Here is a 14,540-nt window from a genome sequence, read left to right as displayed (position 1 = left end):
TTGTGGTTATCAAAATCCATGGTGAACAGAAGTGCCAATTATAAAATAGAGGTAACTTCATCCTTGTCACCCTTGTCTTCTGGCACTGCACCTCTCATGGGGACAAGGTTATTTAGTAGTTATTTCAAGGATTAATTAGTTAATCAATTAATTTTTACCTTTATCGAGTAGCCACTCGTCAACTACCCGACCAAGTCTGTATGGGATTCTTTGTCTAGCAATAGCCAGTCGTTCATTATCATAGTGTCCTTCAAAGAATTTGGAGAGACAGATTAAAGGTTAAAGTCTGCAAGCTGAAAGATCACATGGTTAGAAACAGAGTTATAATGGCTAACAGGTTTAACAAGTTATCAATTTTAACCCAGCTGCGAGTTAAAAGAAACTTGTGCTTTAAGCAGTGTTATCTAATTATTAATAATAACAAGAGTTAATGCTAATTAAAGTCATGTTTAGGCTATTTATAATGTGCTACACTAGTTAGTGTCATTTAGCTAGTTTTTTTGAAAAGCAAAGCATAATCTTCAGTAAAAACCAATTACAGTTAAGTATTTAATAGTTTTATGTAAAATGTAAAATAAAGGTTAATTCAGCTAATCATTAAAAAAGCATTAAAAAGTCAGACACTGCAACAAAATATGACGAGGAAAACAATGGTTGCATTTAGACAGTCATCAAAATTCGGTAGTTATAGCAAAAACATATTAGCCGTATCGCTGCTGTTCCACAATGTAGTTTTTACAACATTAGATGCGAATATGCTTTAAAAAAAACAAACAGCTCCCATGATATATCGATAGCATGAAATTATCAAAGACTAGTAGGAGCTGTATTTGTTGAATTCTTATAAAAAAGTTATGTTACGTCTGATTACAAGATGTTGAGACTTTGTCAAGAAGTCCGGCAGTGGATAAATATTTAGCGCTAACACCAAAACCTAATTTTTGTTTCTTTGGAAAGATGCATGAATAAATCTTTTATGCAAAACTACATTGTGGAATCAGGGCTAATAGGACAAAAGCTGCTCCCAAGTGGAACACGACTTACACTGATAACTTACACTCGTAATTCATCCGGTGAAAACTTCAACAGCATGAATTGTCTCAGTTTGTGGAGGATTGCAACCCAGTTCAAAATGAACACGCTTTAATCAGCCTAGTACTGGTCTAGCGCCGAATCATTTCTATCAACCACCAGACACAAGGTTTCCGAGAGGTTTTGACCTAAAGAATGGTGAATTCTTGTTGACACTATTTATAAATGACTTAATGTGTAGTATTGTTAAGAACAGGTTGAACTCACATAATAAATGTAAACAGGAGTTTGGAGTCAACCATGTTGTTCGACATGGGATAGTGTGAATGGATAAAAAGGATTAGGATTAAAGCACAACATGGAGAAGGCGCCACAGTACGAGGCAGCGATATTGAAGCTTACCTAGACTGCGCTTTTACGATAAGCTTTCAATATAGATCAGGTTTTAAAAATTAGTGAAGCTGCATATTCATTGAGCTTAGGGTGGAGAGGCAGGCAGTGCCCCTGTGCTCTCGCCTTACACAAATGTTAAAGGACATTGTTTACTATCGGCATGTTATTTGATGTCAGTTTAAAGTAAAAAAAAAAAAAAAGACTTCTTGTACTTCTGATTGTCGTCTCTGTCACCAACGATTACTGCGTGGGGGGAACCGAGTCTACACACCGTCACTGTTACACATTGTGGATCTATGTACAACTGTGGCATATGCATGTGATGCTTTGAGCAACAGCTGGAGGCGGGGAGGGGACTCGGCTTCATCCTGACATGCGGCTGGTTCCACCTTTATCGGAATAAGGTTAATTGGCCGATTGGTTCAGAGCAGGTCTATGCGCTGCCGTTCGTGATTGCATTGTGCATGGGATTGGTTTTTATCATGCTCTTTGAGCATTAAAACTTAAAAAATCTGTGTCTCAATAAATTGATGGACTGGAGGATATGTATCCTTGCTTACTTGCACATACCTATTTTTCTCTGTTTGCCTTTGTGCCTATGCGGATCTAGTCAACATTAAATATGGCATGACCAAATTTTCCAAAACCTACGGTATGAACATTTTCTTTTATGTATTGGTTAATTGTAAATGTTTTTAAAATATATAATGACACCTTAAATATAAGGTTATGTTTTATTGTTGTTGTTTTAACTGATAGAATTCAGAATAAATTTAGACCAATACATCAAACTCTTGATGTAAAAAAGTGATCTTTAAACAGTCTAAGTGTTTATCAGTTGATTCTTCAGCTAAATTTAGAACAACATATTCATCCAGGTTAGTCAACACCCTTGGACCTCGACTAGATGTTGGTAAAGAAAATAAATAAACATCATATTAGGATTGTTAACTTATTGAACTGAATAAATTGTTCTTTTGTAAAGACAATTATAGAGGAAAGATGAGGGGGGGAAAATGCTGCTTTGATTCATTGTAAATTGAAACACTTTTCTCAGCGTTTCACACTTGTCTGCCAAACTGACAACAAAAACAATAGTGGCTGGTGGAAATTCTTTCATTGGAACATATCCTTTGAAGGAAAATGCATTAATAACAAATTATTATATTGATTTTGCAACACGGCACGTCCAGTTAGACGCGAAAAGCCGATCAGTTTAGTTGAAACAGTACATTTCACAACCGCACATTCGAAAGATTCATGTCTGATGGGCAGACACGCAATCCTCTCTCGCTAATCCAAATGCTCCATGCCACCTGTCTAAACATCATTGTCCCATCAGTCTTACCTGGTGGATAACGCTCAATAACTGGATGGTTGTCCACCTGGAGAGTGGCATTGCCACCACTGCGTGTGAAGCGTACAACATGGTACTTGCCGTCATTTACTATGACAGCGGGCTCATCGATGGTGATGTCATCTGTCCCCACATTGAAGATGACACCAATTTTTCCTTGATCCTGTGGGCGAAAAAACAAAGAATGAACGCAAAGCACTAAACAAATGATAGAAGTTGCAAATTGAAAATATATCTTATCATAAACACAAAATGAAATTTCATCAGTTTCAACGGTGCCGAGCCAGACACCTTGTTCAAGCAGTGAAAGCCTTTCTTTTGTGACATGGACATAGTGTTCAGCTCTTTCTTTAGGATTCAGCTTCACTCCCACTCAGCAGCCAGCCAGGTTTCCTGATGTGAATCACTCTTGACAGAATCCTCCTGTTTCTCTTTTGGTCGACCAACCTCTCTCCCTGTCAGCCGTTCCTCGCTCGTGCCAACCTTCCCCAAAGGTCACCGCTGTTTCCAACAGCAGCCTTTCGGTGGTACTTATAAGAGACATTGGAAACCAACTGAGTGTGGGTCTCTGTGGCTGCATGCCATCTTTACGTTTGCTGCCTTCATTCAATGCTAATATGTTTATGATAGACATTTGTGAGAAATGGCACACGACACTGAGGAGCACGAGGTTACACTTGAGATGTTACCTTTCAGATTACAATAACCTTTGTAAATGTGATGAATATATATCAATATAAAACTCCTTCAAAGTCGGGCATTATGAAAGTCAAAACAAAACAAAACTAAGTCTGAAGCGTAGGTGTAAACTTTGAAAACTAAATGACGATTATCATATTAGTCTGTCATGTAATGAGCATGGGGTGGCACTGTCGCCTCACTGCAAGAAGGTTTTTAGTTCGAATCCCTGTACAAGCCAAGCAGGCCTTTCTGTATGCTGCTGTGTCTGCGTGGGTTTTCTGCATGTGGTTTGTCTCTGTATGTTGGCCCTGTGATACGCTGGTGACCAGGGTGTACCCCGCCCCTCGCAGCCCACGACCCTTAAAAGATAAAACGTTATGGCTAATGGATGGTTGCATGTAATAGGCATGTTTCTTTGCAGAGATGCAGGATTTCCCGTGCCCGCGTGGGTTTTTCTCCGGCTTCATGCAGGTTAGGCTAATTAGCGACTAAATTTCCCGTAGGTGTGAATGTTTGCTTGACTCTGTAAGTCAGGCCTAAGATACACCTGCGTCGTGTCCAGGGCGCAGCCCACCTCTCGCCCGTCAAAAGACTATGCTATGAGTACCTGTTATAAAGTACGTCACATGCGCAAGAGCGTGCTGTCTACATAGGCAGAACTTCATTAGCATTTTTAGAATTATAATGACTTTCAGGCTGTGCAGTTTCTCCTCAGATCATATGTATCTCAGCTGTGAACCATCAAGCCCCAAGAGTCTGCAGGTTCTTATTTAAACCACCTCGTCTCCAGCAGCTGGTTGCACCATATCACACCTTCAATCCAGGGAGGGGAGAGGAAGCAAGAAGTGAAATTGGCTGGTGTGTTGTTTTATTGAAATGAAAATTCTGCAGACTGCTGGTTCTGCATGACACACAGCGTGCAGAATATTTACTGACAATACAGACATAATCTAAACATCTCTCTCTCTGGATTGCGCATCGCTTTTGTATTCTCTGTCTTCACTGTCAGAACTGAGTCCCACAGCTTGCTCCTTGACATGCACCATTAAATAGTACCGATTATTCCTTTTCTCATATTTCCAATATTGCATTGATGCAAAGACAAAAACATTTAAATATGTAGAAAGAAATGAATTTTTTCTTGCCTTGAAGTGCCTAAAATGTTTCTCTGAGCTTGGTTATCACCCCCTTATCATGTGAAATCATTCTAGAAATCTTTTGAATTTGAACATTTATTAATCCTGACATGGTTGACATCAAATACTGATGTGTTACATGTCCTAAGAGTACTTGAACGTCCCATTAATAACATAATTTAGGCTTGACAAATCAAATTTCAACTTACTTCATACTCTAAAGAAACTCTATAAAGCCTCCTCTATAAAACTAGGTTCCAATCCGAGAATTCATAGGGTCAGCAGCAATTCAATGACTCATTTGATTGTTATCCTTTTCAATTGACTTTAAAGTTGTCATGAAACCAGGGGGAGGCAACTATGTGCGACGGATTTATTATGCATGAACTACAGCTTATAATCAAAAAGAAGAAAAAACTCCTTCATGACATATGTCTACCCACTCACAGCTTCCTTCTGTGAACCTGTGAGCTAATTACAGTCAGTGTTAGGAAGTTAGTGGAAGCGACAGGCTTTTGGATCGCGTTATAAAAGAACTATCAAGTCACATTTTATTATATATGAGTATGTCAAGAAACCATGTTATAACCATTATATTCATACATTATTTTCCTTGCATTTTCTGTAAGAAATATCTCATACGTTCCTTGTTTACTTGTGTTCTGTACATGCAGAGCTTTTCAGGTGTCTAAATTTTAATTATGCTGAGTATTCATTAGGTAACTACAGGGTAGTGTGGCCTAAGGTCAAACTCAGCCGGCGTCCTCTGGACAATAATTAACATCTCCAGGAGCAGACAAGTCTGCCGGCGGCTCCGTGCGGCTTCAACAAAACCATTTCGATGTTGCTAACTCAAGTCTTTGAGCGCAGTTACAAAACGCCCCCAAAGCTCTGTTTGGCAGCCGGCAAATCAACACTATCGCATCTAAGTTTCAGTAGACAACAGTTTGGCCTTTCTGCCTCCCTTTTCCTTTTCTTGCAAGGGGCTACTTAAGGCTCACGTGTTTGTGCATGAAGCAAGTCAGGCATAACCTCATCAAAGGCTGCACACTCTCACTGTAGCTACATTGACATCAGCTCTGTTGGAGCATTTCCTTCCTCCACGTACTCCCTGCTCACCCGAGCTTTTAGAGAACGATCTCAGATCTCATCTCAGCTGCAGCCTACTCGATTTCATTTCAGAGGAAAAGGATTGATTATTATCAGGACGTATTATTGAAAGGAGTTATCTTTGATGGGGTGAATGGAAAAAGGAAAACCCCAAAGGACTGCGAAGCGGCTGATTGTTCTGTGATAAACGGCGCTGCCATCCGACGCGTTTTTAAACAGAGCATAGATTGGGCAGATCCTGATTTTAGAGGACCAGCGGATCTGTCTGTCTCTGTTTGTTACCAGCCCACCGTCTGTCTCTCTACTGGATACCTTCACTGAAGCCTTCTCCTCAGAGGCAGGTGGGAGTTTGAATCACTCTCATGGATTCTGACACTTCTTATTCCTACTCCCATATCTCCCCTCCTCATCATACTCAGCATTTATTTTATTAGTTCGATATGAATAAATATCTATTTAAATTCATTTTACCTCTGCATTATTTACTGACAAAACTTTTAGTACCCAACTTATCGATTGTAAATCTAAAATGAAAAATCGGAATACTTCTGGGGCAGTTTGAGCTCTGCCTTTGAAAATGCCCCCATGAAATATACAGATTCATGAGTTTAGTGTGAAACGTAACCATTACCACATGGAATCAGACAGAATATTTATGGGGAACGACTTCCCTATTCAGAATCGTATTTTGGGAGCCAAATTACACAAGCCATTGCCCAACTGAAGCATTATGTAAATGCATACAAGATGGCCTCATGGAATCACCGAGGTCCACATTCAAAAAAACTTCACATCTTCATCTTCATCTTTTGGTTTGAAGCTCGGCTGTGCAGCAATGCTTCTTCCGCAACCCTAATCATTCTGTACAATAAATCTTCTGTTTTTGTCCTATCTTTTATTCACTCATTAAAAGCATGACCATTTGGAAGTAGCATTAGTCTCTCAAATGTTCTCCCCAGCGAGTACGGTGATGGTTTGTTTCTTTTGTACAGCGTAATTGGTCTTTGAAGCTTGCGTGTGTGTGTGTGTGTGTGTGCAATCTTCAGTTAACCATGCAGTTTCGGCTAACCCTGTCACCATTTTGATGCAGTGCAGAGTTGTGTCTGGCGTTTTCTGTGATTCAGAATTGCTGTTTTAATAATCTTCTGCACTGACTTTGCTGCATTTGCACCTGTGAAAACTCTTTCTGAATTATAAGTGGATGGAAATCTAGCGGCAGAACAATGTCACATTTCATCAGAGTATTCCAAATGCAATGAAAGAGTTTTGACCCCTTCACATTGTCGTTTTGAATAGAAAGCTTCACGTCCAAGGCAGATTATAGTAAGTCAATTCTATTCGAGGACACCTTATCTGAAAACCCCAAATCCTCGTAGCACATAAAACTTAAATATCATTTGTTTCCTTCCCTTGTGGCCAGAGTTATTTTGACCAGTCTACTTCTTCTCTATGTATGCACCTAGTTTTCAGCCTTACCTCAATGGGCAAGCAGAACGTGATAAAATGTTGAGAATTAATAATTAATATAAACAAATATCAAGAACTGGCAGCTTTGGTCCCTATAAAACAAGAAGGTGATATTATTATGAAGCTTAGATAGGGAGAGAAAAAAAAAGACAACCTCAAAAAACCTCTGAACTCTTTTTGATTCCCCTCCGCTGAGCAGTAATAAGGTGTCAAAGTAAGCAATCTGTCAGGGTGCAAGGACTTGGCACATGCCAGGGAAAAATCCTTTCAGCTGGCTCTGCAGACAGGCAGCAGTCTTTGCATTTACGAGCAACAGTCCTCGACCGTGGTAAGTTTCACACTTTTACAAATGGAAATACAATTTTAATGAGACGATTCTGAAAAACATGCAGGCGACATGTCTGGTTACTGTCAGGTCAAACTCTCAAAACACACGCACACTGTTCAGGACAAATGCAAACATTTCATGTTACATTTTGCACAACACACTTAGGTTTCAGCTTTCAGTTTTAAAACATTGTTTTGGGGACATTATTGTCCACATGATCATACTACCTTATTACTTTCTCTCATCTTTTTTACCCAAAATACATTTGGAGATATTCTTTAAGAGGTTTGGATTTTTCAGTGGAGGTTAAAGATAATTGATCAGCATCATATGAAGAAAATTCATAATTAGCGTAAAAAGTTCTGCGTTTTTTAGGAAGGAATCAGGAATTTCAGGAAACGTTTGAGTAATGAGTTGGTTACAACAAAGTGTGTGCTGAAAAGAGTTTTCGATTTCTGTCACGCGCTTTGACAACAGGTGGGATTTTAATTATCACACCAATCACAGACGTCTGAAAGGTATCCCCTCTGGTTTTCATCATGGCACATCTGTTCCGCGGCTACATGCAGAAAAGGCTGATTTCCCTCCAGAAAAGACAGTTGCCGGCAGCTGCTGAGGAGTCACTTGGTTCCTCCAACAGACACCTGTTTATCTGCAGTAAACCTCTCCCATCTCTTGGTCCACTGACTTGTGCTCTGTTGTAGCTCCTTCTCAGGGCCATGATTTACTTATTACTATTCTATCTTAGAATTCAATAATTCTGGGGGGGTTGTGGGGTTGTCTGCTACGACCTTTTAATATCAAGTAAAGAAGTGTACTTTAATGTTGTGCTCTCTTTTGAATCGACTTAAAAAACTGAAGTATCGATGCTAGTCCCCAGCTACTTACATTGTGGGGTTACAGAGTGGACGAATGTCTGCACCCCTGTCTGTAGGTCTGTTTGTTGGTTGGTTTGTTTGGGGCGGATCCTGGAATTTTCTTTTAGCACTTTCTTCAACATTGTGAGATTTTGTCCTGATCTCAACAGTGCACTTATAATGATACATAATACCGCTTCATTGGATCTGTATTCACAGAGTAATGCGAGAAACATTCCAATGAGAAAGATCGCAGGTGCAATTGAGGACAATGTACAATGGAGGATGATGCTCTCATACATTCAAAACGTGATCTAGAGCTTGTGGATGCAGGATGCAGTTACTATGAGTCTGTTGTCTAGTTGATATAACTGAAAAAACTTTAATATATGACAACAGAGAAATCTGACGATCTCGCAGATCGTCAGATCTCCCCATGGTCCCCATCCTTACTATGTGCAGCTGAAGATAGTCTCCGAGCCCGTGGGTACTTTCCACTCGCACCAAGATGGCATCCTTCTGTTGAGAGCTGAATCCCACTGCTAACCGGTCGGCTCGGGTGCTCGGCCGCTCATTGGGGGCCCAGGTGAATGTGATGAGAGCCCCCCCTTTCCCGAAGATGTACGTGGTCCCAGCTGGCGACAGAGACAGGAAGAGAAACATGAGGAGATAGACATTAGTTAGAGACATTAAAGAGTGACGTCTTCTGCTGTCAATAAAGAGTGTTTATAGTAATATTAGTGTTGCTTTCTTTCAATGTTTATCTGTCTAAATTTGACAGTCTGTGCTTTTGTTGTTAAAATGATATTGTGGTGTTCATTTAGAGATTTCGTCATCCTCAAGGACAAATATTCCAATGCTTTTTCTTATTTTTGGATTTTAAAGTAACCTGAGATGAGATGGAGGTTTTGATTGCTCCTCTCGCCAACCCAGTCAACCCAACCCCCTCCAGACTACCGCTCTGCACGCACACGATCATTTTTCAAAATCATGCGGTGGATAGAGAGAAGCTCAAACCAGGAATGACGGAGGAAATAATTATTAATTGCTTCATTCTCGAATCACAGTTAAGCAGTCTAATTTACGGACTTTGATGAATATTTACATTGACAGATGTGAACTAATGGGAGTGCATCTTCTATTTTCATGTTTCCACATGAAACATCAGTCTGCAAATCCTGACGATGAGTAAAACACTATGGATACCCAAGAATGAGGGGAATGGGTTTGCAGTGCAAAATCGCAAAATCTATTAAAACAAAAACATAGTCCAGGATGGCTATAGCTTTGCATATTTATTTATCATTTGCCATCATTGTCATTTTTTAGATAAAATGTGGAATAATAACAGTACTTATCGAGCTATTTTACAAATGTGGTTTACATTTATTAGGGTTCCCAGACTTCATCCAGCTGCTCTCATAGTGTCTCTCAGTTTCACTGCAAATCTATAGTGCCTGGCTAAACTTTTATGATGAACGTTATTCATCTGCATTCAGAAAGAATTGTGTCTTCTTGAAATGAATGAAGCATATTGGTGTTGATTTATTATTTACAAGTATTGCTGGAATTACTGAGATACCTAAGAAAATCCAGGCAGGTTTGTGCTGAAATCCATTTGCTAATTAGCTGGTAAATCAGACACCTTTTCATGATATGATATGATTTATTCCTAACCCCTGACACCTCAGATAGTTAATTCAATATACTTAAAAAAAAAATCTCTTTCATTTGTGAGGACAGCCAAATCAGAACTATGATTAAATTTTGCATAATGCGAGCGAATTAATGGTTTAGATGTTATATGTTCTTTTAGATGATTCAGGATTGCAGGTGTTGACTGAAAAAAAGGGAAAGAAAGTTGACAATTATCTTTGATTGTACACCACAAACATGTTATTTGGGTCTTTTTTTAAACGCTTGAAACCTGACTGTTGTTTTTTTACTACTAATATTTCACAGTGCTCAAATCTCCAAATCGAAGCACAGAGACACACTTCAAAGAAAAATGTAGCCTCAATTTCAACCACGTACCAAGACCTGAGTGCTCCTCCGCCTGGCATAACGGGTACTCACACAATATTGACAGGCAGAAACTTGGACAAGCTAGGAAGGTTTTGTATCACCGAAACACTTACTGCAAAGAGTTGAAACAACCTTACACCGACTTTGAATTTAATTTAAAGCGCAGGTTTGTTTTGAAACCCATTTTTCCTTCCGGAAGTAATCTTAATGTCTGGGATTTGCATTCAAATGTGACTCAGTGACATTAGTCACACCAAGGAGTCTCCGTGAGTGGTTTTATTGGATTCTGCCTTTCAGTGACTGTTATCTGCATCTGGCCTCTTATTTGCCCTCGTTTCTGCTAAATGAAATCCCCTTTCTTTCTCTTTGACGAAATTATAGAATAGACGTGTTCGCCGGAAAAAACATATTGTATAGAAATCTAGTGGAAGCAGCAAATCTTTTCTCGTTAACCTCCACACCCTGGGAAATGGATGCTATACAGTTACATGTCCAGAAAAAACCCAAAGCTGTGTGGAGGGAACTACTGCGGATATTAATTGTCGTTGATATTAGCCAATAAGCACTGAATATGCATCACTCCACCATTGGAAGAGTTGAAAAGTGACTTGCGGCTTAACCGTAAAGTCATGACAACAGCTGTTGTCTTTTGTCGAGGAAACTTCTCACCACCACCTTCGCTTACGCCTGCGGATTTAACGCATGAATTGGACATTATAGGTCCCTGGACGCCGGGCAGGAACTGGCAGAAATTATAGTCACTGGGAGGGAGTTCAAAATTATAGAAAGCATTATCATGGGACACAAAATTACTAAGTGCGGGATGAGTCATCAACAGTGTATTATATGTGAATATATACGTCTTGTCGAGGCGGGACTAGTAATGGATGCAAATTTTGTCATTTTAAAAATAATTCAACAGGATATCTAGTTTTCAAGTGCTGAGAGTTCACTCAACTCATCAAATAAAGATAAGATAACAAAACTGTCATATCAACAAAGTTGCCAGCATGGATTGCTTGGGAGTTAAAACTTCTCAATATAATAATTCTTTTGTAGTTTGAACCCCCCCCCCCCCCCCCCCCCCCGCAAAAAAAATTAATAAAATAAACTAATTCTGTCTATCACGTCAACCACAATGATGGTTTCTTTTGAATTCAGCCCCTACCCCTGCACACTTTGAATTAAACACAGTTGCTGTGAAGAGCCAGAATTGCCTTTTATCTTTGTAATGACTCTAGAACAAATTAGCTTCGGCAGTTGGAGTTGTAAGTTTGTCAAATCAAATGAAGAACAGACTCTTTACTCTCTCTCCCATGAGAAGATGTAAAACAAAACCTGTCCGTAATGACTGTCAAAATATTAGTCAAGCATTTGACCAGTTCATTTGAAAACTCAAGTTCAATTGCTGCCTTAAAAACACGAGTGAACTTAACTTGAAATGTGTGTTGGCATCTTAACTTGGAAGTGTGGACTGAAGGTATGGAATTGTATGTTTGTTCGACAAGACAAAGCACGTTCTGAATGGGTAATCTAATAAAGTTGTTTTAACTCAGAGAATCAGCTTAAACAACAAATGACCCTTAAAATCTAAATTTTGGAGTTGAAACAAGGCTTGAGTTTACTCACATTTTTAAGCAGCAATTGAACTCAAGGTTTAGGTCAAAATTATTTTCAGTGTTTGCTTTTGACAAAGTGTACTGGGTGTTTAGTGGGTGTTTTGTAAGAATTTCCAAACTAGCAACTTACAGGTCAATCAAAAACCACCACAAAAAATTCTTGCTTCACACTTCACCTCACAGTCGTATTTGCTGAAGGGCTGCATTTACTGAATTTCATTAAACCATGCAACTCCTTATGATTTATAACCTACAAAGCCTATAGCTGGTCTGGTCTCGTAAAACCAAACCATCAAGCGCGTAAACCATGATGTGGTTAATCAATATATTCAGAGACCAACCTCACACTGGGTCTTATTTCAAGTTTCACTGTGCAGTATATCCCTGAACACAAATTTAAAACCGACACAGGGGACTCGGATCTAATGAACCTTTCATGTGTCTAAAATCTGGTCTTGGAAGATCATTGCACACGTTACACTCAGCAATGTACTAAACTAAATTTAACTTCTGTCAAAAACAGGAATGTGATCTTTATAAAATATGAAACATGTGTTATGTGTTAAACTCACATGATTATATATAGCAGACGTGTCGTTTACAGACAGTTCAATTTTGAAAAAATTCACAGGTATTTCACGTGCTAGATGACAGAAATCCCATGTTAAAACATCAGTTGTTAGAAAAATGACTACAACTTGATGTGAAAGATTCCCACCTTAATATCAAGAATCCAATCCCTTTCTTCGAGGCTGCATGGAGGATGCGTTACATACATGCACAGATCAGTGTTTATATATCCCATGTGCACTATGAATCAAATCAAAATGGCGTCCTCTATACCAAAAGAAGAATAGTGTCTTTGTTTGCTGTTGTCTTAGATTTTTAAGAGAAGCTGTGTGAGGAGGTCCACCGCTACCATCACGTCTGGTCGAGTCCGATTTTGTTTTTCAGCCAACACATGCAGTTGTTACCAGTGTGCCTACACGACACATTGCTAGCCACACGGGCAGATCCTTGTGTACACTCTGACGATGAGATTTACGTAATGCGGACATTAGCGTATCCTCACATGCTTGAGAAAATGGAAAGTACAGTGACTTACGGGTAACATACCCCGCTGTAATGTGCATCATGAAATATTGAAAACTAATGCACTTGGAAAAAGACATGGAAGCCGCTGTTGAGAGACAGCAGTAACTCCTACATTAGTCATACTGTGACATTAAAGCACTTCATTACACCTCTCCGTCTCCCTGCTATGTCTTCTCGTGTTTCTTCTTTTCTCTGTGTGTGTCAGACCTGCATCAAATAAAGCGGGCAGTGAATTCGTCTTGTTACGATTATTACTTTAAACATCACAGTTCTCTTCAAGCGGCTCTCCTCTCCTCTCGTCTCTGCCGACTATCTCACGGGAGCGCTCAGCTCATCTCTCATGGCTGTTCAATGCATCTGTGCTTGAATAATAGGCCTCCCTGGGAGATTCTGAACTGCAAAATGTATTCCGTATATCACATCATTATTAGCTGGAAGTCTTGATAATTAATTGAACTGTACACCAGCGTTGTAGTGCTTCAATGATTCATGAATATCATACACATGGTGTGATAGCATATTGACTGTAAAAACTTGATTGTAAGGCCCTTTTGTTGGCATCATTGAGTGATGTTATTCATTCACCTGCTTTTTACACACAGTACAAAGGTGTCAGTGAAGCCCTCAAACTGATTGATTGGTTGTCAAGTCGTAATGGATCTCTGCACAGCAAATAAAACCGTATGGATCGTTTGTTTGTGCCAAGATGCATGCAACCCACTCAAAAAACCTATCCTTCATTTGTGCTCTCAGTCAGCTGCTCATATGACTTGCAAATACACTGAGACGACGGTGAAAATATGCGTCGCACATAAAAAGTTAGATGCGAGAAATTTTACACACGTCCCCTGAGCTCGTGGTTGAAGAGGACTGAATAATTCCCATGGCCTGAGCTGCTAAACTGCTATTACCTTCCATCATCACTTTTATGACTTTTAAGGCTGAAAAATAATCATAAATCATACAAATGGCACTTTTGTAACAGCTATGACATATGTAAATAAGCAGCGGGAAAGGTGAATTACTCATACTCGCCATTTAAACCATTTGCGGTGATTATGAGTATATGTGCACCCACAGTTAGGTTATATATGGTCGAGGACTTTCACACAGACATTTCTGAAAGACCAGTACAAGGCCAAAAGTGTTTGAGTGCAGAGCAGTACAGCTGACAATGTGCTGTGGAGGCACTGGGAAAACCAAGGTGATGGATAAATAATGTACACTTTCATAATTCTCAAAACTGTGAGAAGTTTTGCAGGAATTGAGAGTTATGGAGAGATATTAGATATTTTCAATTTGCCGTCTGACTTATGTTGTCTAAGGCACACTTCTTCCATGGTCTATTAAATACAGCTCAGTGAAATGATGAAAATGAATTGTAAATCCTGACATAGAGGACATATGGTTCCCAGGTTAAAATATGGTGTTCAATGTAGA

At 39.4% G+C, this 14,540-nt stretch overlaps 1 protein-coding gene across 4 annotated transcripts in view; it reads right to left on the bottom strand.

Moving 5' to 3' along the window:
• nrxn2a (neurexin 2a) overlaps positions 1–14,540 on the bottom strand; it is a 120,344-nt gene that overhangs the window by 6,439 nt on the left and 99,365 nt on the right. For 3 of the 4 annotated variants that reach the window (XM_035625836.2, XM_035625837.2, XM_035625839.2), the window contains 3 exons: positions 8,815–8,996; positions 2,774–2,945; positions 159–248 (listed from right to left, as the gene is read on the bottom strand). In XM_035625836.2, coding sequence (XP_035481729.1) covers positions 159–248; positions 2,774–2,945; positions 8,815–8,996 — 444 coding nt within the window. The remainder of the gene's footprint in view (positions 1–158; positions 249–2,773; positions 2,946–8,814; positions 8,997–14,540) is intronic. The other variant, XM_047329601.1, reaches the window with a different exon arrangement.

The sequence above is a fragment of the Scophthalmus maximus genome, chromosome 2 (genome assembly GCF_022379125.1).
Source record: "Scophthalmus maximus strain ysfricsl-2021 chromosome 2, ASM2237912v1, whole genome shotgun sequence".
Taxonomy (NCBI): Eukaryota; Metazoa; Chordata; class Actinopteri; order Pleuronectiformes; family Scophthalmidae; genus Scophthalmus; species Scophthalmus maximus.
This window is presented reverse-complemented; position numbering and strand designations above follow the sequence as displayed.